This window comes from Callorhinus ursinus, unplaced genomic scaffold (assembly GCF_003265705.2).
Source record: "Callorhinus ursinus isolate GAN/ISIS: 27379988/994484 unplaced genomic scaffold, GSC_fseal_2.0 scaffold10, whole genome shotgun sequence".
Classification (NCBI taxonomy): Eukaryota; Metazoa; Chordata; class Mammalia; order Carnivora; family Otariidae; genus Callorhinus; species Callorhinus ursinus.
The window spans coordinates 7,482,101-7,503,919 of NW_027397072.1; the positions used below are offsets into that span (position 1 = coordinate 7,482,101).

Here is a 21,819-nt window from a genome sequence, read left to right on the forward strand (position 1 = left end):
AGAGAAGCCAGCAATTAGAATAATTACAGTAACTAAAATTTCAAGTAACTGAAAAATTCATGGTCTTAATCTGTGAAGTTTCCACTCTCCTCTAAAACCGTAACAACACAGATTGTAAGATTCTGAATAACAATAGATGTGTGATAATAGAATAGTATTTCAGATTACTAAGAAATACAGAAATTCTTTCATATATGTGCAAAGAAGTGAGCTGGCTATAAAAGGACATGTGTCTCCCAAACCTCTTTTAGAAGATTATCTACATTTTTAAGTATAGTAATTTTTTTCAACAAGTGTCTGCCTTTATGACTACACTTTCTAAAATCTGATGACTGGCCAAAAATTTGGTATCAGGAAGAAATGTTTCATTAGAATCATCTAGGATCTCAAATATTTCAATAGTTCACTATCCATTTTAAGGTAACCGACACGGTGTGGGTTAATTTGAGATATTTATTGGCATGACTTTAACCAGTATCTACCTGGTAATGACTCACAAATTTGCCCCTTGCCTATTTGGGCAATTTATTTTTATAGCTCTGTACTTCAGTTTATTCATCTATAAAACAGAGTTAATGCCAATCACATACTTCACTGGGTTATCATGAAGATTAAGTGAATTAATTCAAATTGCTCAGAACACTGCTTGGTACATAAACTTCAATGAACATATACCACTAGACCACTATACACGCATGCACGTGTGTGCACACACACAGAACCCCCTGCATGGGCCACTGGGACTTTAAACTTTACTCATTTAAAAAAAATAAAATGCCTTGCAAACAGTCTGTTGATTCTCCTCCCCTACTCATTTTTTCTTAGGAAAAGCACTCAATTGCCCCAGGTTAGAAACCTGGGTGTCATCCTGATGTTTCCTCTGGCCTTACTCCCCTAGCCCTCTGATACTTAGTGACCCAAACCCATGGATGTAATTTTATCCAAGTCAAGATTTCATTTGGAAACCTCAGACAAATAAGCACGGTATACTTTGGGAACATCTATCTCCCTCTCTCTAACTATAAACCACTGAAGGAAAAGACTTTGTCTAGTTTTGATATATGAAAATTTGTATAGCAAATTAATAAAAATGCAAAACTTGACTATAATCTGACATAATGGAAAATGAATGTACTTTAAAAGTAAGGATGAATCTATCAGAAAGAACAGAAAGAGACATGGAAACAGAAAAGGATGAAGAAAACAATCCAATACATAGCCAAAGGGGTGTGAATCACAGTCAATCAACCCACTGGCAAATCCATGCCCTGCTGTGGAGACGAGAGCCACTATATATTTGAACCACTACAGAATTCCTCATTATGAGGCCACATTTACTAAACAACTCCCTGATGATGACTTGATTTCTATGTGAGTCTATCTGCCTGCTGAAAGAGAACATATTGGCCATGCCAACACAAGTATTGCAAGCTTTGTGCTAGTTATTCCTCACTGTAAACGAATAATGTTCTTGGTCTTATATACCAGTCACATGAGCTTGATTGTTGGGACCTATCCCTGAATGCCGCCCCCCCCCAGGGTGTTTGAGTCCACAAGGCTAAAGGCCACACTCTAAAGTGCACTAAACTCATGAAGTATTGTAAAACAACCCTTCCAGCAGCCCATTCACACTCCCAACTTCTCTGTAGTGTTATATGGTTGAGTATCCTCATATATTTACAAATGGTTTTCTACTAGATCTCAATATGCCTTCAACAGAAATACATTTATTTCCAAACCTGTTTCTATACTTACATCCCTTATTTCTACTAATTATTCCACCATCCTCTTCCCGGTCTTAGCTACCCAAAGCCATCAGCACTGCTTTTGACTTTCACTCTCCTCTTCCCATCCGACCACCAGATGTCAAGCCCTACTGACTCTCCCTCTATAACAGCATGTTGATCTATCTTCTCAGTCTCAGTCTTATGAGACTCACTCTTCTCTAATCCAATCACCTAACTGATCTACCAGGCTTTAGGGTTCTTCTTTCTCTAATCCATTTTATACTCTACTGCCAGATTAACCTTAAATTCCATTCTGGGTATGTTAATAATCCCTGCTCAAAAATCTCAATGGCCGGTTAAAGAAAGAATAAATTTATAGCCTAGCACTCACCATCCTCCAGAATCAGAGTATTCCAACTAATATAAATGGTAAAGAGATATTGATCCCCTCTGCCATCACACCAGCAGGGTGAAGCTGGGGGAAAAATCCACTTTCCCCAGTGTATCATATATACTGGGAAATATAAATATGGTTCTTCTGTGTGCCATAATACAAAAACATTTGGGCAGCACTGTCCTGACTGACTGATGCCCAACCTTATTTCTATTATTACCATTCTTTCAACAGCAGGAAGAGCACGGAGCAACGAGATGCCTCCCAAATACTTGAAGCAAAACATACTGTCAATCATTATGTTAGAAGCTGGCAATACAGCAGGAACTGGGGAGAAAGTGAAAAAGCAAACACTGAGTAATCTCTAGCACTATTATGAGGAGAGGGTACTTAGGTCCATGAACAGTCTTCCAACAGCAAATCACCTATACAGAAGCTGGATGCAGCAGGTGTCAGAGTAACTAGTCATTAAGATCATCCAATCACTGCCTTTTGTTGGATTTCTGTGCTCACCAAACAATTTCCAAATGCTAAATCTGGTTCCTCCTGTAAATTTGCCCATAGGCAATGAACATGACTAGAACATTATGCTCTGATCGATTTATAATCTTTGCAGTTCCACTCTCAATGTACGAATAATCAGATGTGGAGCCCAAAAGGCCAAGGGGACAAACCCTGGACCATAAACGTACACTACTATTGTTTTAGTGATCTGGCACCCCCGCCAAACAAGCAAACAAATTCCTCCTTTATCCTGATTTTAGTGGCAGTGGGGGAATCCCTGAAAAAGTGTTATTAGGCCATCATAGCAATAGTTGCTATTTATTAAAATTCATACAACTCTGGGGTACTCATGAATGTGCATGTGCATTCTTGGGAGAAAGAACTGATACTAGTGTTAGACTAAAACCACCACATGTTCAAACTGTTGAAACATAATTCTGAAAGTAACAAAGACCTAAAACTCAACACTGGCTGGGATATTTGTCAAATTAACAAATCAACATTAGTATGATTACTGTGTCATGCTAAATTGTCATCACGGTTAGAGAATTAATATGGATTCTTCAGACCCAAAGGGGTATGTGCTACTGTAGTTATAATGAAAATAAAAAAGTAAGCCCGATTAGTCCATACAATCAAGTGGTTAATTATTTTTGTGGGCAAAAGAAAGTAAAGAGCTAAAAAACACAGGATAAACAAGCAGAGGGAGAGGGCAGGGAAAAAATCCAGGGCTCTCAGTAAAAGAGAAAAAGCTTTATTTATCTCTCTGCCCCCCCCCCATTTTGGGGGGTGGGCAGCAAGGCAAGGTTTTGAGGCCAAGATGGCCTTTCTGTGAACATAGTGCACCCCCTCGGCTCCCCTCAACAATTAGTACTTTAGAAAACCCAAAACCAATAAAATACTTTTGTATAAGAATGTTCATCCTATTTTCCAACTCAGCTACAGAGCTGTTTATGACTACAGTGTTGAAGACACGTAACAGAAAGAGTTTAAGCCTCTAACAAACACTGGGGTGTCTATGAACTGCCATGTGCCAATATCAAAGAAAATCACCGTCTTTGTATCCTCACTTCACACAAAACAGCTGAGCCAATTCCAGATATTATTAGAAACAAATATAATGCCCAGTCCTTTATCTCTGATCTCTGTCTGCTATATATCCTCACATTTTAGCAGGTGGATACTGAGTGGCCGAAACAGCAAGACAGGAATGTTATACCTTCTGTTCAAAGATTCTCAACTCTGTGGGCAAGATACACAGGTCTGGAATGACAGTAATGCTAACACTACTTTCCAAATCTGTCAACCTGCATTAAAAACAATTCCTACAATACACAACCACAAGATACCGAAAGAATCAAGGCTAACACCAGTGTCTGTACTTCCTTCCCCTCAGAGAACTTGCAATTTACTGGGATCCAGAAACTATTCTAGCCACTGATTTGCAAAGTAAAAGAAAAATGACAGTGAGAAAACAAGTTTTCCTTAAAAAGAAAAACAAAACAGGAAGTCAAATTTTAAGTTTGGTACTGACAAACATCCTGATACCTAATAGAAAGCATGTTCTAGTAATTAAAAACAGGTCAAAACTGCCTTGCTAATTTAGTATATGGGTCAAGTTTTGAGCTATCCCAGGAAAACTACTAAAAAAAGATAATAGCTTATACTAGCAAATACACCAGTGTACTTTCATATGAACTTTATCTTTTGTAAGTCTATGACAAATTGGATTAAGCCATTTCTACATTACAGAAATTATATAATTATTTGCAGACTAATTTTTCCGTATGGCTAACCTATGCCACATATCTCTGTGGACACACAAACACACACACACACACACACACACACACACACACACACACACACAGTGCTCTAGTCTACCAACTCTGTTACAGGGCACAAAGGGAAGAACAGAGTCAAAAAAGGAGTTTAAAAGACTGTGGTAAGAAAATTACTCTGCATTTGGAACTAAATTTATATGGTTACTGATTTGATTACATTCAAATGAACTAGGGGGTACAGCACAAAAAAAATAACCTTGAAAAATAAAGTAGTGCTTATAGTATAGAGAGGAAAAAATAAAGATGAAGTCCTTATTCTTACATACCCTTAAAGCTTACCAATATTGATCTGAATTGGTTAAATTTATTTTGGGGGCAGCCACAAGAGGAACTCAGGACACAGGTAAACTCCAGACAATACAGAATTGGGCCTCACGACTAGGCCTGGTGAGAAAGAGAACGTTACATTAATATAACAACACATTCTTACACGGGGGGGGGAGAATTAGAGCAAAGGTAAGAAAGTTCACAAGCACAGAGGGAAGGAAGAGTGAGAAAGGAGGCCGGAAAGAAAGGCTGGAAGGTCTAAGTCCCAAGGCCCATTCGGGAACCTGGACTCCTTCTAATACGGTAATAGTTGCAAACTTTAACAATCAGTAATTATTTCCTCCCCCCAAGTCTTTTAAAGCAATGTAAGTATATATCAAAAGACATAAAAGGGAGCTGCTCTAGTGACAGAGCATGACTGAATAAAGCCCCAATTCTCCCCTATTTCTACACAAAAGAGAATCCAGAGAAAGGAGAGAGGATTTCAGAAGAATGGGGTCTACAAAGGAAGACTTTTACAACGAAAGGCAGTGGAAACACAGTGGAAACGGAAAAAGCACTTCTCTAGAAAAGCTGAATTTGAGTTCACAGCTAATTGGCTATGTAAGTATGTAAATCAATATGCCTGTTTTCATACAAGTAAACACATCTCATATACCCATAACTACACACAGAATAGTGCAAGGAAACAGATGCGAAAGTATTAATAGGCTGAAATTTATAAATGACTATGGAATGAGTGCAGGGGTACCTAAATTATCTTGCAGGATAGGTGTGATTTCAACATACAGAAATGGCAGACGGAAGGCTTTAGAAGTGAGAATTGCAGTAAGTAGAGGGATGGAAACAAACTACGGAGTGCTTCGGGCAAACAATTTGGCTAGAGCATAAGGATGGAATGGTCACAAGTTTCCTTAAGTGAATTTTTATGCCAAACCATTTCTGATTATTTTTTCCATAAGTTGAGAATTTCAGATCAAGGATATATTAACTAACATTTCAACAAATAGTGCAAGGCAACTGAATAGCCACATGGTAAGAATGAAGGCTGGACCTCTACCTTCCCACCATATATAAAAATTGACTCAAAATGGACCAAAAACCTAAAAGTAAAACCTAAGATGTAAGAACTCTTAGATGAAAACGTAAGTGTAAATCTTCGTGACTTTGGATTAGGCAATGGTTCCTTACATATTACACCAAGAGCACAAGCAACCGAAGAAAACAAGCTGGACTTCATCAAAATTAACAACTTTTGTGTTTCAAAGGACACTATCAAGCAAGTGAAAGACGACCTACAGAATGGGAGAATGTATCTGTAAATCATATAACTGATAAAGGTATAGTATCCAGAATATATAAAGTACTATTACAACTCAACAAAGACAACCCAATTAAAAAATGAGCAAGGATTTGAATTGACAATTCTCCAAAGACAGACAAATGGCCCATGAGCGTATGAAAATATGCACAACATCCATTAATCATCTAAAAATGCAAATCAAAAGCACTTCATACCCACCATGACTGTTGGTGAAGATGCAGAGATACTGGAACTCTAGTGGAAATTTAAAATGGTGCGGCCACTCTGGCATTATAGCAGTTTCTCAAGTGGTTAAACAGTGTTATCATATGACCCAGGGATATAACCAAGACAAATGAAAACACGTCCACACAAAAACGTGTACATGGGGAGCCCCTGGCTGGCTCAGTTGGTGGAGCATATGACTCCTGATCTCAGGGTTGTGAGTTCGAGTCCCATGTTGTATACAGAGATTACTTAAAAATAAAATCTCAGGGGCACCTAGGTGGCTCAGTCAGTTTTAAGCCTTGGTTTTGGCTCAGGTCATGATTTCAAGGGTCATGGGATCGAGCCCCACATCACACACTGCGCGTGGCGGTGAACCTGCTGGAGACTGTCTCTCTCTACTTCTCTCTCTGTCCTTCCCCCCACTCATGCACTCACTCTCTCTTAAATAAAATCTTTAAAAAAAATCTCAAAAAAAAAGTAAGTGTACATGAATGTTCACAGTAGCATTATTTCAAATAGTCAAAAGATGGAAGCAAGCCCTATGTCCAAAGACAGATGACTGGATAAAAAATGTGGTAAATCCATACAACGGAATATTATTCAGACATAAAAAGGCATGGATGAACCTTTAAGACATTACGCTAAGTCAAAGAAAACGGATGCAAAAGGTCATAGAGTGTATGATTCTGTTTATATGATGAAATGTCCAGAATAGACAAATCTATAGAGACAGAAAGTAAATTAGTAGTTGTCAGGGACTGGGGGAAGTGGAGACAGGGAATAACTGCTAATGGGCATAGGATTTTTGTGATGAAAATGCTCTGGAATTAGTAGTGGTGCTGCACAATTTTGTGAATATGCTAAAAACCACTGAATCATATACTTTAAATAGCTGAATTTTACAGTACTTGAGTTATATTTAAAAGATACATATGGGGGCACCTTGCTAGCTCAGTCAGTAGAGTATGAGACTCTTGATCTCTGGGTTGTGAGTTTGAGCCCCATGCTGAGCATGCAGTTTAATTTAAAAAAAAAAAAAAGATAAATATGAACCGATATTCCCAAGTCGTTAAATCAAGACAGTGGAAAAAGAGTCTCTTAATATAGACAGTATCTGCAACTAAGACAAATTATTTTGCAAGCATTTCTTTGAAACTAGAGGAAGATCATGAAGTTTCTTTAGAGGAAGAATAGAAAAAAAAGGAAATTATTTGTATAGCACTCATTACTATGACTTCAAAATATATGTAAAATATCACTAAAATTTTGAGTGCATTGGCTTTGTCTTATTTTAAAAACAGAACAAACAATAATAGCACACAAGATCAGATGATCAGAGAACACTTCTTAAATGAAAACCATTCAGAGTTTGAGAGATTCATTTTTAACCGCCATCCATCCCTTTAATCCTATTTTTCCCATAAACTCTCTAATCATAAATTCTACCACAGGAAAGATAGTATTATATCCTATGGAAAAACAGGTCTTATTTTATTTATTTATTTTTTAAAAAGATTGTATTTATTTTTGTGAAAGAGCACACTCGAGTGCTGGGGGGGGGGGAAGGGGCAGAGGGATTAGCGGACTCCCTGCTGAGCAGGGAGCCAGGGGCTCCATCTCAGGACCATGGGATAATGACCTGAGCCATCAACCGCCTGAGCCACCCAGGTGCCCTTATTTTATTTTTTTAAGTAAGCTCTATGCCCAACGTGGGGCTTGATCTCATGACCCCGGAGATCAAGAGCTGCATGTTCTACCAGCTGAGCCCAGCCAGGCACCCCCTACAGAAAAGTATTGGAGAACCTATACTAACAATTCTTTGTAGGTCCTCTAAAGACTCAACAGATTTGGGGGTTGGATATGCTGCTCTGATATCTTGAAAGGAAATTATTTCTATCAATAGGTGAAATAAGCTTTATAAACATTTGTCAGGCCATTTAGATTAAAAGCAGAAATTCTCAGAAGTCTGTGTCAGACAAAAATGAATCACGAAGTGTTTTTTTTTTTTGACAACCGCATAAAGAGGATCACCTTTATCTTCCCAAAAATGTACAGCTGGTTATAAATAAAACAGAGGTAGAGCCTTCACTTCCACCTGCTGAGTTATTCAAACTGCACCAGGTTACTCTGTACTATATATTAATTTATTTTTTAAAAGATTTTATACATAATCTCTACATCCAACATGGGGCTCGAACTCAACCCCCAGATCAAGGGTTGCACGCTCCTCCAACTGAGCCAACCAGAATTTTGCACGTTTTAAACACAGCAATAATTAAAGATAAAAAAAAATGTAACAAGAAATAATAGAAAAATAAATGTCATTTTCTTGACAGCCTCATCTCTGTACAAAATAAATGAAATGCAAACTTGGATAAACAAAAGAAATTTGCCAAATAAATACTGCTATTTAAATATGTTCTTTACTCTTAAACTTAGCCACTGAACACAGTCAATGCACACTCGGATAAACAAATTTGCCAAATAAATACTGCTATTTAAATATGTTCTTTACTCTTAAACTTAGCCATTGAACACAGTCAATGCACACTCCTCTACCTCCTTCCCCCATCTACTGAAGTTGTTATTTTCCTGATCATTTCTCTAATTAAATCGTTCCCAAGTTTTCTTCTACCTCAAATACTTTGGCAGGTATGGGGGAAGGAAGAGGAAATAAAAATTTCCAGGGGACCGTCAAGTAGTTTGATAAAGGCTCCCGTCTTAATTTGAAGTCACTTCAACATAGCACCATTTCCCATTTCAAACGTCGGTTCCTGGATGTTTAAATACTGTGTTTAAAAAATTAAATACAGTAAAAACTAAATTACATTAACACTAACTTTCATATAGCATGATTATATTAACTGGATATTCGATCCTGCCAAACTCTCTTAAGTTTCTGACATCACCAAGAACCAAATACCTGGTCTCTGTAATTAGCCTCCAAATAATCTAAAGTATTTTCTGATTAAAGGATGCATAAACCCTTAACTGTAACCTTTCTAACCTCTTCATTAGTCCATCAGAATTATGAGAGGGGAACACATGCATGGAAGATCTAAAAAATATATTGCTAGGGGTGCCTGGCTGGCTCAGTCGGTGGAGTGTGCGACTCTTTGATCTTGGGGTGGGGGGGTTAAAGCCCCACAATGGGTGTAGAGAGTATTTAATAAATAAATAAATAAATAAATAAATAAATAAATATTGTTAAATACTTGGAAATAGTACCAAGCCCCACAATGGGTGTAGAGTATTAAATAAATAAATAAATAAATAAATAAATAAATAAATAAATAAATTATTGTTAAAGACTTGGAAATAGTACCAAGCTGAAAGATCGAAACATCATATACACACATATATATACATACATGCATATATATATATATATATAGCTAACAGCAGGTGTCTAATACTGTAGTTCTTAAAAAAACAAAACTGTTCTGAGCTGTGTTCAAGTAATGGCTGTTTGGTGAATGCGCAAAACAAGAGGGAAAGTGGGAGTATTAATACTAGATGAGAAACACCAGCAAGAGCAACTTGGCCAGTAACAAGTCTAATCTGAACATCAGTATCATTAGTTTTAAAGCATTTTCACGTATTTCCCCACTTATTTCCCATGGTTACCCTACCATTTATAAACAGCAATCTAAGACTGTCCTTTAAGAAACAAGCATTTACATTAAATTTACATTAGTCCTTATAGTCAGGGATGCCTGGATGGCTCAGTAAGTGTCTGCTTTCGGCTCAGGTCATGATCCCAGGGTCCCACATCGGCTCTTTGCTCAGCGGGGAGCCTGCTTCTACCTCTGCCTGCTGCTCCCCCAGCTTGTGCTCTCTCTCCTCTCTCTCTCTCTCTCTCTCTCTCTCTCGCGCGCGCGCGCGCACGCGCTGACAAATAAATAAAATCTTAAAAAAAAAACCCTTATAGTCATGTTCTTACCACCTGCACAACTGCTTCCCCATTTCTCCCAGTAAAGCCTAGACATACAGAAGAGAGAACGTTCGCAGTTAAAGCTAGTAAACTAAGGATAATACGATACTTACTTAGTACCAAATCCAACTGGAGTAAAAGGTCCAGAGGACGAAAAGCTCATGGAATACAGCTCATGTGAACAGAAAAACTGTGAAATGTATAGTGAAGATCTGTGTGAAAGAAAAGTTTCATTGAGATGCTTCAACCGTGCTAACAGCTGACCCAGCTCCAAAAGCTTTGTACCTTTCAAACCTAAATGAAACCAACCGCAAAAGACCATTATCAACATATTTCATTCATGTCAACTCTGCTTTGGGGTTGGGAATTCAGGAGGAAAAAGAGAGATCATCTTAACCTTACATTACCATTCTCAATATAAGGAAGAAGTCATTCCAACATACCAGTTCTTTCATTTCTCAGGAATAGGGACTCTTTAATACCCAATATCTAAAACCAACTTTTCCTTTTTCTTTGTTACCAAATCTGTGACTTTTCCTGGTCCCCAAGCCTATATTCTTAAAATAATTTAAGGGATGAAGGGATGGGGCAATGAGAAGGAGAAGGTTTTACAAATTTCATTATCACCACATAATGAATGACAACTACTCAGAAAATTGCTCTATCACCCCATGATGATCACAGTGATGATTAGCAAGCTTCAAAGCAGAATCCCCACAGAGTAGCAGCAATTTTCAAAGTGTGGTCTGGGGACCTTTAAGGGTCTCTCTTGCACTCTTTCGGGAAGGGGAAACAAAGTCAAACCATTTTCACAATACTAAGATGCTTTTTGCTTTTTCATGGTCACTGTTAGATGAGTGGAGTTTTCCAGAAGCTACAAGAGATGGGATACTGCAATACACATAATGTAAAGCAATGCCACTATTTACTTTTTCTCTTTAAAAGTTATTATTCCACTTATATGAGGTATCTAGAGTACTCAAATTTAGAGATGGAAAGTAGAATGGTGGCTGCCCGAAGGGGAGAATAAGGAGTTCAGGTGGAGAAGATGAAGAAGTTCTGGAGATGGGTGGTGGTGATGGTTGCACAAAGTAAATGTACTTCATACCCTAGAACTGTACACTTAAAATAGTAAATTTTGTTATGTATATTTCACCACAATCTTTAAAACCACACATTATGTTAATTTCTAGTGAGTTTATTATTCCAAATGCATTCTAAACGAATTACAAAATTCTCACTTTTAATTTCTAATAATGTAAACATCTACAGGTATAAAACAAAAGCTTTTGGGTTCTACAATATGTTTAGGTTTGTCTTGAGTCCAAGAAGTTTGAAAACCACTGCCCTATAAGTAGGGTTGGCTGGCTCAGTTGATAAAGCATGAGACTCTTGATCTTGGGGTGGTGAGTTTGAGCACCACACTGGGCACAGAGTTTACTAAAAACAAAAGACAAAAAATAAAACACTGCTCTAGAGTATTGGTCACTTAGGTAAGTCTTCCATTGTAACCCATAACTCCATCAATCTAACATTCATCACCAAATAAAAACAAAAGCTAAGGTGACAAGTCTATCAGCCCTTTCTCTGAGGTGGACACTGAAACCTTCCCATACATGCTTTTATTTTGACATCAATAAGACCTAGCTTTCACTGTTTACCTTGCTATAGGTTTTAGAGGCATTCAATCACAGCAGTGTAAAATATCATACCCCTAATTCATGGCAACCACCAACTACAGTGAACACCCCTATACCCATCACCCAGATTTTACTATTAACCTTTTGCCATACTTGCTTTATCACATATTCATCCATTTCTATTAGTTTTCACGTAAACTGAAGACACCAGTATGTGCATCATTAGTTTTTTTCCTTTTGAAGCAAAATTTATATAAAATGAAATGCATAAACGTTAGGTGTACATTTGGTGAGTTTTCACAAATGCATATACCGGCGGAACTCAAACCCATATCAACATAAAGAACACTACAATCACCAAAGAAAGTCAAGTCAATCTCTGCCTCCATCCACAGAGGCCACCATCCTTCTGACTTTTCACCCACAGACTACTTTTGCTTGTTCTAGAATTTCATATAAATGAAATTACACGATGTACTTTTTAAAAGAAATTTTATTTATTTATTTGAGAGAGAGTGTGCGAGCGCAGGAGCTCGGGGGAGGGGTGGGGGTGGAGGGGCAGAGGGAGATGGAGAAGCAGACAAGCAGACTGCCTGCTGAGCAGGCAGCCTGATGAGGGGCTTGATCCCAGAACCCTGAGATCATGCCCTGAGCCGAAGGCAGGCGCTTAACCGACTGAGATGCCCAGGTGCCCACAAGATGGACTTTTTTGCACAGCTTCTTTTATTTAGCATGTTTCTGAAATTCACCTATATTGTAATGTATAGCAATAGTCCATTCCTTTTTATTGCTGAGTAGTATTCCATTGTGTGAATATACCACAGTTTACCCGCTTTACTATTAATGGACTGTCGCCAGTTTTTTGCTCTTAGAATAAAGCTGTTATTAACATTCTTGGCCGGGTCTTTTTCTGGACCTACATCTTCATCCCTCTTGTGTAAATACCCAGGAGTGGAATTTCTAGGAGGTAAAAACCTTTCTAATTACGGAAAATTTCAAACACACGCAAGAGAGAGAATAGCATAATGGATTCCCATTAAAGCCAGCTGCACCTATATTGGTTCATAAACCCTCTTGTTTCATTTATGCCCCCACCCATTATTTGGAAGTTCTAGATATCATCATCATCATCATTTTGTCTTGAAATACTTCAACATGCAAACAATGTTTTCAAGTCTGGTCAGATTATTTATCATGAAATATTCAAGAAAACTTCATCATTGGGGCGCCTGGGTGGCTCAGTCATTAAGCGTCTGCTTTCGGCTCAGGTCATGATCCCAGGGTCCTGGGATCGAGCCCGGCATCGGGCTCCCTACTTGGCGGGAAGCCTGCTTCTCCCTCTCCCTCTCCCTGTGTTCCCTCTCTCACTGTCTCTCTCTGTCAAATAAATAAATAAAATATTAAAAGAAAAAAAAACTTCATCACTGATTTACCTACGGATTAAGAGTTTAAAGTACCAATGAATGAACTATAATTTTTCTTCTCTTGATATATCTTAAATGACGCCTTCTCTACCATTCCTCCTTAATACCTAGACAGTCAATGGTACAAATATATATGCTGTTCTTACTCCGAAACAACTAGAGCTAAACACAAAACCTGGTACTGAGAAATATCACGTAAGAACATCAATATGATCAAGCTGATCTCCCAACTGTTAAGCACCTTGAGTTAACTAATCCCATGCTATAGTACCATTTTATAAGTGAAACTGTATATGAGACTTAAAAAAAAGTCTGGTAACTAGCCCTTTCTGAGAAGAGAGGTAGTCCTCATTACCTCCAATACTGAACAAGGAGGTACAATTTGAACCCTTCCAGTCACTGGATTTTTGTTAGCCTCAAAAACCTATCTGTGCTGGAGAGGACAAGGGGAAATGGCCATTCTCAACAATTGCTGATGACAGTGCAAATGCACACAATCTTTTCAGAGGGCTATGTGGAAAAAAGAAAAGCCCATCTTTTGATTTGGAAATTTCACTTCCAAGAACCTAAGTAAATCCTAGCATAAAGCATGCAGCAAGGATGTTCTTCCCAGTGTTGTTTATAATGGAGAAAAATTGTTTACAACCTACATGTTCAATAGAGCATTAGTATAATTATGCAACATCCAAATAAACACACACCAAGGGTTTAAAAGCCTGGAACCACATATGCATATAAAAATAGCATATTTGGCAGTTATGAATGAGAGGGGAATATTTGCTGTCCATCAATTTAATCACCTCTTCCTAATAAATGTCATTATAATTTCAGTTCCATCTTTTTAATCCGTGCCAAGTTTTTCAAAGGGCAAAGCTTAGAGCTTTGGAGGCAACCATGATACACATCCTTGAAAATACAACACTCAATGATTAAGTTCCAGAAAAGTGAACTCTATAGAGTTAAAATAGCACACACACACACACACACACACACACACACAATAGTAACAAGAAAAAAAAATGACTGAAGTCTAGACAAAGGGTTCTGACAAGATGCCAACATGTTAGTAAGAACCCAAAGGGAGGGGCGCCTGGGTGGCTCAGTTGTTTAAGGGTCTGTCTTTGGCGCAGGGAGCCTGGTTCTCCCTCTCCTTCCTGCTCCTGCTTTCTCTCGCTGTCTCTCTCTCGCAAATAAATAAAATCTTAAAAAAAAAAAAAAAAAAAAAAAAAAGAACCCAAAGAAGGCATTTTACAGTCTGGTCAACTTAATACTGCTCACTTTATTCATGATCCAGCCAGACTTTCTCATCCTTGGCATTACTGACACTTTGGGCTGGGTAATTCTTTGTTGTTGTGTTTCCTGTGCATTATATGATGCTCAGCAGTATTCAGGCCTTTAGCTCACCATATGTTAGTAGCACCCCTCCTTCCCATTCTTGACAAGCAAAAACTGTCTCCAGAACTTGCTAAATGTCCCCCAAGGGGTAAATTCACCCTGGTTGAGAACCACTGATCTAACTTTATACTTACATGACTGTACGCACAACATTCCATTCCATCTCACTCCTAAACAACTCTTGGCTTCAAGGAGCTAACAATATAAAGGCAAAAGATGCTAGAGTCAAGATGTTTTAGAATTTTATTGCGATATCCTGTATATAAGGAGGGCTTCAAAATTACAGACTAGGAGTTTCGTCCACCAGAGACCTACCTTCCCTCCTTCACAACTTACAGACATAACGGCTTATATTAAACTGTACAAATTCCTCAAAACAGAGATTCACACTGTAATCTTCAGTCAGCTACCCTGTATTTAGGGCCAAATGGGTTTCACTTAATTTCATCTGGAGTCAGACCACTTGGGTTCAAATCCCTGCTCTACCATTTACTAGCTTCGTGATGTTGACCAAGTTATTTAACTTCCTTATGCCTTGGTTCTCTCAAGTTTAAAACAAATAATACTGTCAACTTAACTTAGGGGAACAAAATGAATATAAAATGCTTAAAATAGTGCTTAGTGTATAGTCAATGCCCAATAAATGTCAGTTATTTGATATTATTTTAACTACAAACCTATTAAGGCAGGCACCATCATCATCAATTTATAGATGAAGAAACAGGCCAAGAGAGTAAGAAACTTGCCCATGGTCACAAAACTGAGGCTGTGGTGTAATGATTCAAAAACAGTCCGTATGATTCTAGAGCCTATAATTTTTCCATTATGTCAATAAAACCACATTAAGATTCATTAACTATCAAGATCAGTCTTACTTCAAAATAATAACCAACACAAGACCCATTTTCATTAAAAGATTAATTTAGAACCCTTAACTAAATTCAAGCGTATTACTGAATTAAGGTCACACTGCTTTTACAGACACAGACAACTTTCACAGTTTTGTTAGCCCATTTTAAATTATTCTTATTTACATGCACCTTAGTTTCATACATTATTTATATGTTATACCAAAGCAGCTTATTAAAATTAGTCTACTAAACGACCATCAACACCCAAGGATAACATGGGGTTGTCTGAGACAGACGTTTTATCTTGTATACGTTCTCTAAGTGTCTTGTTCTTACTCCAAGGTCACTGACTTTGTAGATGACAAATTTTGTTCCCAAGTCCAGAAGGCTCTGGTGAACCTTTTGATTTCTTTGATTTGCCCTTACCTCACACCTAAGTTCTTAATGACTCCCAAACACCCCACATATGCTATTTACACTGCGTGGTTGTCATACAACTTATTAATCTTTCTTGCTTAAACTTTGCTACTCCCAATAAACCAACAACTCATGCATCACCTCCTCCTCCTGAAAACATTTTGCTATAGTTGTTAGTTTTGCAACATTTCATACACTGTCAAATGACATGTTCTTCAACCTGGACTTTATAAATTGCTCATTTTAGAGGTGGGAGAAAGTCAGAACAGAGGTCGAATGGCTAGGATCTGTAGAACTTTCTAGTCCCCCAAAATGAGAATGAAAGAGACCCAGAAACTTAGCCCAACCCTCTGGTTTCACAAACAACCCTGAGAGACTGGTAACTGGGTGAAATCTCTAACCTCTCTAAGATACTACAAACAGTTTGGTCTTGGCCATTTGGGCCCTCTTAATCTCCTTTGCTCTTTCAATTACTCATTTGGACTTTAACATTTTTTCCTGCCTCTACAGTTCAGTATACTCTCTCAATACAGTGATTATCAAGAATTGAAAGTTGTCCTCCATGGTCATTTTGAGTAAATAGTCCAAAGAATTCCACCCCCAACCTACTGCTCTATAAAAGAGAAAGGCTAAGAATCTCTGCTATTTAGGATCAAAATTTCACCCATCCTTCAGGTTACTCTTTTACCCAGTCTTCTATAACAAGTCAGTTTCACTTACTTTCTCCACACCAAATTCGCCTTCCTGTTCACCAAAGGAAAAAAGAGAAAATCTCATTTTGGCACCCATGTTCAGAAATCTCATGTTTCACTCTTCTTTCCTCATTACTTTGGTAGAATCTGCATTAAATTACTAACTTATCAATCATCAGGCTTTGCTCACTAGTCTATCACTTCCTCCTTGTCTGTCAGTTAAGGTTACAAGCCGGTAATTAGGACTCAAACCATGAATTCTAGATGCTGCGACACGTACGCCATTCAAAAACCATTCAAAAAAAAAAACAAAAAAACAAAAAAACAAAAACCATTCAAAAATCTTCAATGCCTCCCTCACTGTCAACCAAATGAAGAAAACTCACTCTGACATTCTCTTATATAGTTCCAATCTCCCTTTCCTGACTCTCCTCTATCAAAGCTCACTCCAAAAACCACGCTTTGTGAAGCCTTTCCTGAGGTTTCGGTTTTCTTTGAACTACGTAGCATTTTGTTCATAAGCATCTTATGGGAATTATATATTTGGGCATTTCTCACATGCACTCTGTATTATCAATTACTAATGGACAAAATCTATGGTTCTTCGTTTTGTTCTTCCCCATACTGCTTAGCAAAGTGCCTTGCACATACGAAGCTCTCCAAAACAGTTGCCAGCTTGAAGATGGGCTTTCCCAAGATTTCTTTATAGGCTGCACATCAAGTCACAATTAGTTTCTGAAGCCATTTTGTTAATAAAAATATTTTACTTACACCTTGGCGTCTCCAACGAATCAAACTAAACTCTATTTCACTTCATATAAAAAAAAATTGTCCTCATTTCAGGGGTTCTCTCCTATTGAAATGATCTGCCGAAAAGTCTAATATACCTGGTCTTTCAAGTCTCTTGTCAACTAAGCAAAACTCTACTCAACGCCATCATAAAAACTAAATTTATAAGAACCACCAAATAAAACAGATATTCCTTTGGCCCAGAGTTCACTTGCTAGAGAACAGGAAAAGCTCTGTGGTAATTCTGAATTGCTGCAAGGTAAGTAACAAAACACGGAGTAATAACTGAACAGAAAAGAGACTGAAACATGCTGTGAGAGCACCCAAGTACTATATACATAGAAAAGCCTCTCCTCAACACACGGAATTTGTAGGAGTCTTCCCTTGCTCACAGAGTCAATGTTGTCAATAACCATTACCATATGCTACTGAAGTCTGCCATCTCTTTCAAGTTGGCAAATTTCTTTAAGTCAAGCAGCAGCAATTCAGTTTGAAAAGCTTTTAAAGTGCCTCCTCCATGCCAGGGAGGGAGCGGAAGCTAAGAAGACCTATAAATATAATATAAAGTACACTCTCTGCATTGCCCCTTTACCTGCTATCTCCATTAGCGAGGACTCTGACCAGATCACCCATTATTTGTATTGGAAAACTAGGTTAAAGAAGTAAAAAAGAAAAAATTTCCTGCCATTCATTGTCTGATGGGGCAAGAAAGAGAGGGATGGGAAGGAAGGAGGCATTTTCTCTTCTACTGCCTCCTGAATAATCACCAATCTAGCACACTTGCCTTTCAAAGCCCACCTAAAACGCCCAAAATCAGTAGGCCTTTTGTAAAAGTGGTACTTAAAAAAAACACTCCGGGATATAATGCTGGCATTTAAAATTTAAAACCTTATGTTACTGATCAAAAGCTCCAATGCCATGACAAAGCTAAAAATGTTCTCTCTCACTAATAAGAGTGAATCAGAGCAGTCACCTACTCCACCCAATGCTAAGACTGGACTGTTCAAAACCTGGACAGCTTTCCTTGCCCGCTCCACACCAGAAATGAATTTGATTCGATACATTAGTGCTTAAGTGTAACTAAATAATAGGGAGAAAATGTTATCAAATACTGAAATTTATCAGGACATTTTGTCCTTTGGGTTTATCTGTACCTTCTTCACAGTTCCCCAACTTTCCCCACCCCCTCCACTCCTTTTAGCACGGAAAAGCTCAACAGATACTGTTACTTGAAAAATGAAATATCTGTTCATATTTTTGAAGTAAATTTCCATTACTAGGTTTGGGAGGAAAACGTACTACGCACACATTGTCTCTATCGAAAAGTGCCTGCACCTTCCTTCCAAGAGGCTGGATGGAGCCTGTGCGTAGATTCCGTTCCTTTAAAGGGTTCCCAGATCTCCTCAGTACTCTCAAGAAAATGATTTTCAGTCTTGCAAAAACCTACTTGGATGTTTCGAAGTCACACAGTTTGGTAGCAACCCAGCAGCTGGGCAAAGATCTGCTCACCTCTGGAAAAGCAGCTTTTTGAGCCTCAAGAACTGAAACAACACATTCAGGAGGCCAAGGCTACCCTTCTCCAATCCTCCACACGTCGCAGACAATTAGGCAAGCCCCGGCCCACGTTTCTTTCCCATTCCCATGAAATTCTCCGTGAAAGGCTTCACACACAAAAGGGCCTTGGCGCCCCGGTCGTACGGTTCCCCGGCTCCCGCAACCCCTTCTCTCCCCAGCCCGGACAAGTGCAGACTCACCAGCACCGTGGTGCAGATGGACCTTAGCTCAGACTCCACTTTCTCCCGATAGTCCTTAATCAGCTGCAACTTCTTGTCCGAGGTGTCGGTTTTCTGCTCGATGCTCGAGATGACCCTCCAGGCGGACCTGCGGCCCCCGACCACGTTTTTGTAGGCCACCGAGAGCAGGTTGCGCTCCTCGTTGGACAGCTCGGCGCCCTGCTCGGTCACGGCCTTCATGCAGGTGGCCATGTCGTCGTAGCGCTCGGCCTGTTCGGCCAGCTTCGCCTTCTGGATCAGCTCCGTCTTCTCCATGGGGGCGCGGAGAGGAGAGCAAGGGCGAGCACCGACCCGGATCGGGAGGAGGCGTGCGGACGGCCTGCGGGCGGGCGGGGGCGCGGACAGAAAGGCGGGGGCGGCGCCGTCAGACAATGCGCCCGCCACCCCGGGCCGCCCGCCGCCAGCCAGCCGCCCCTTTTGTCCGTCCCCGCGCGCGCCACCCAGTTGAATTTCCCTCCCCCGCCCACGCTCCCCGCCAGCGCCCGGGAGGCCGAGGGGCGCCCCGCGGAGGCGGCCCGCGGTAAGGAGAGGTGGAAGGGCCGCTCCCGCGCCCGCCCGGCCCAAGATGGAAGCGGCCGCCGGCCCACACCTTGCCGCCAGAGCCGTCCCTGAGGAGAGGCGGCTTCGAGGCCGGCCGCTCCCGAGGGTCGGCCGCCCGCCCTGCCCTCAGCCCCGGCCAGGCCCAGGAGGGCCAGGGGCGACCGGGGCGCTCACCTTCACGTCTCCGCGGCCGCGGCGCGAGTCCCACCACTTTGATCGGCTTTTGGCTTTAGCCGAGGACCCTCCCGTCTCAGCCTACCCCGGAGCCGAGGGACGGGCCGCCCCGCCGCTGCCCTTGCTCCTGCCGCCCAATGACGCGCCGAGATGCTCCCGAGACTCCCGCCTCCAGCCCCGCGGCTGGCCAATGAAGACAGAGCGCGCGGAAGGGGGCAAAGAGGGCGGGGCGGGAGGGGAAGCGGAGGCTAGGAGGGTGGGTCGGCTTGGGCAAGTTCGGTTGGCCGGCAGGCTGCGGCTTCGGCCACGGGGTTTCCTCCAATTAGATCCAGGGTAAAAGGACGTCACTGTTGCCATGGCGATGCTGTTACCAACTCCCCTCATCCTCCCCGCCACCCCCAGCATTTGTGGGTGCGGCACGGGAGCGGGAGGCTCGCCCCACCTCTCCCGCGGTGGCCGTGTCTCCGGCTGCAGCAGCGCTGCAGATGGTGCATTGCATCTTGTGGGCTAATGCAGCCGCGGCTCCCCTCGGCTCTGGTGAGGAGGGCCCGGGATGGTGACATAAGCGGCTGTTTGGTTGCACAAGCTCCTTTCTTTCCTCCACCTTCCCCATTCGTGACAAAGGTTTGGAGCTCCATGCACTGAACCCAGCCTTTAATGACGTTGCGATTGGAGCTGCGAATTAGAAATAATTCCGTCCCCATTAAAGAGGAATTCGTTCCTGGAGAAAGTCGCTTAAGAATGACTTTTCATGACCAACTCAAGTTTTCAGACGGGCACCTAAAGCTTGTAACATTCCCGAGAAAGTCCAGGCAGGTCTCTCCGGCAATGGCCAGATACTCTGATTTTATCTTGCCAATGAGGATAATTTGGAGAAAAACACACATTATGCACCCCTCCCCGCCCGAAGCAGCTGTTCTTATACCTCTGTCTAGTCTTTCCAGCTTATGCATCTAAATACATAATTTTTTTACACATCGTTTTATGTGTATATGGGTTTCATTTTCTGGTGTTATGTTTGAGAGGACACTTGGAAACCTAAAATTCTCTCCTAGATGTTCACTTTTGACTTTCTTCTAGACTGTCTCCTGTTCACACTCTTCTGAAGTGAGAAAGTTTGCCCCAGATGCCTTTTATTCAGGGTCATCACCAGCACTTTCTTTTCTCTTTAAACTAGGCACACCCGTCCAGCCACTCCCTTCGCTCTTGGCAGGTCGCCAATGCCTGACAAATCAGGTGGCCTTCCTGGGTGTCCGGGAAGAGATCTCTGTGCCATCTTAAGATGAAAATTGCCATCTGGGCTCACACTGCTGTGAGCTGCTGTGATTCTGGTTCCAACACATGCAAGGGAGTGGGTCTTTGAAAGCCAAAGAATGCCACAGCTGAGAAAGAATTTCATATCTAACGGGGCTGGAGCAGATCTGGAGAATCTCTAGAATGGAAGATCTGAGAGTTCGCACAGATGGCAGGAGAAGGTACAGACTTTCCAGAAATCTAAACTCCCTCCTACGGGCCCCTCCCTGTCCTGACTTGTAAAGGTTGCTTTGTGCTTTGACGGACAGGAGAGGCCTGGGTTGGAAAGGGCCTGTGTCAATGCAAAAATGCCTCACTATGTCTTAGCGTTCTAATGTAGGGCCCTGCTGTTATTTCTGGAATCCCTGGGGCCAAGCTGCAGACACACAAGTGTTTATGGCCATGCGGGCTGGGGTGGAGCCGGACACCAAGAAATCCCAATGGAAAGAATTTGCATGTGGAAGGTCAGATAAAATGCTTTCTGTATGACCAGTGAATTTCAAGCTTAGAAATTAGAGACAGCCCAAGCAAGGGGACATACCGGTGGAGGTGGATGGGGGACAGAGACCCTTGAAGGCAATTATCAGGGGACTGAACCTCCGTGGTAGGC

General features: G+C 40.8%; 1 protein-coding gene across 1 annotated transcript in view; it reads right to left on the reverse strand.

Annotated features, from left to right (window-relative positions):
• Positions 1-20,071, reverse strand: part of YWHAQ (tyrosine 3-monooxygenase/tryptophan 5-monooxygenase activation protein theta) — a 36,252-nt gene extending 16,181 nt beyond the window's left edge. The window contains exons 1-2 of the mRNA XM_025867724.2: positions 19,917-20,071; positions 19,164-19,521 (exon numbers count right to left, since the gene is read on the reverse strand). Of these exons, the coding sequence (XP_025723509.1) occupies positions 19,164-19,457 (294 nt within the window). The 5' untranslated portion in view covers positions 19,458-19,521; positions 19,917-20,071. The remainder of the gene's footprint in view (positions 1-19,163; positions 19,522-19,916) is intronic.
• Between the last annotated feature and the right edge of the window lie 1,748 nt (positions 20,072-21,819).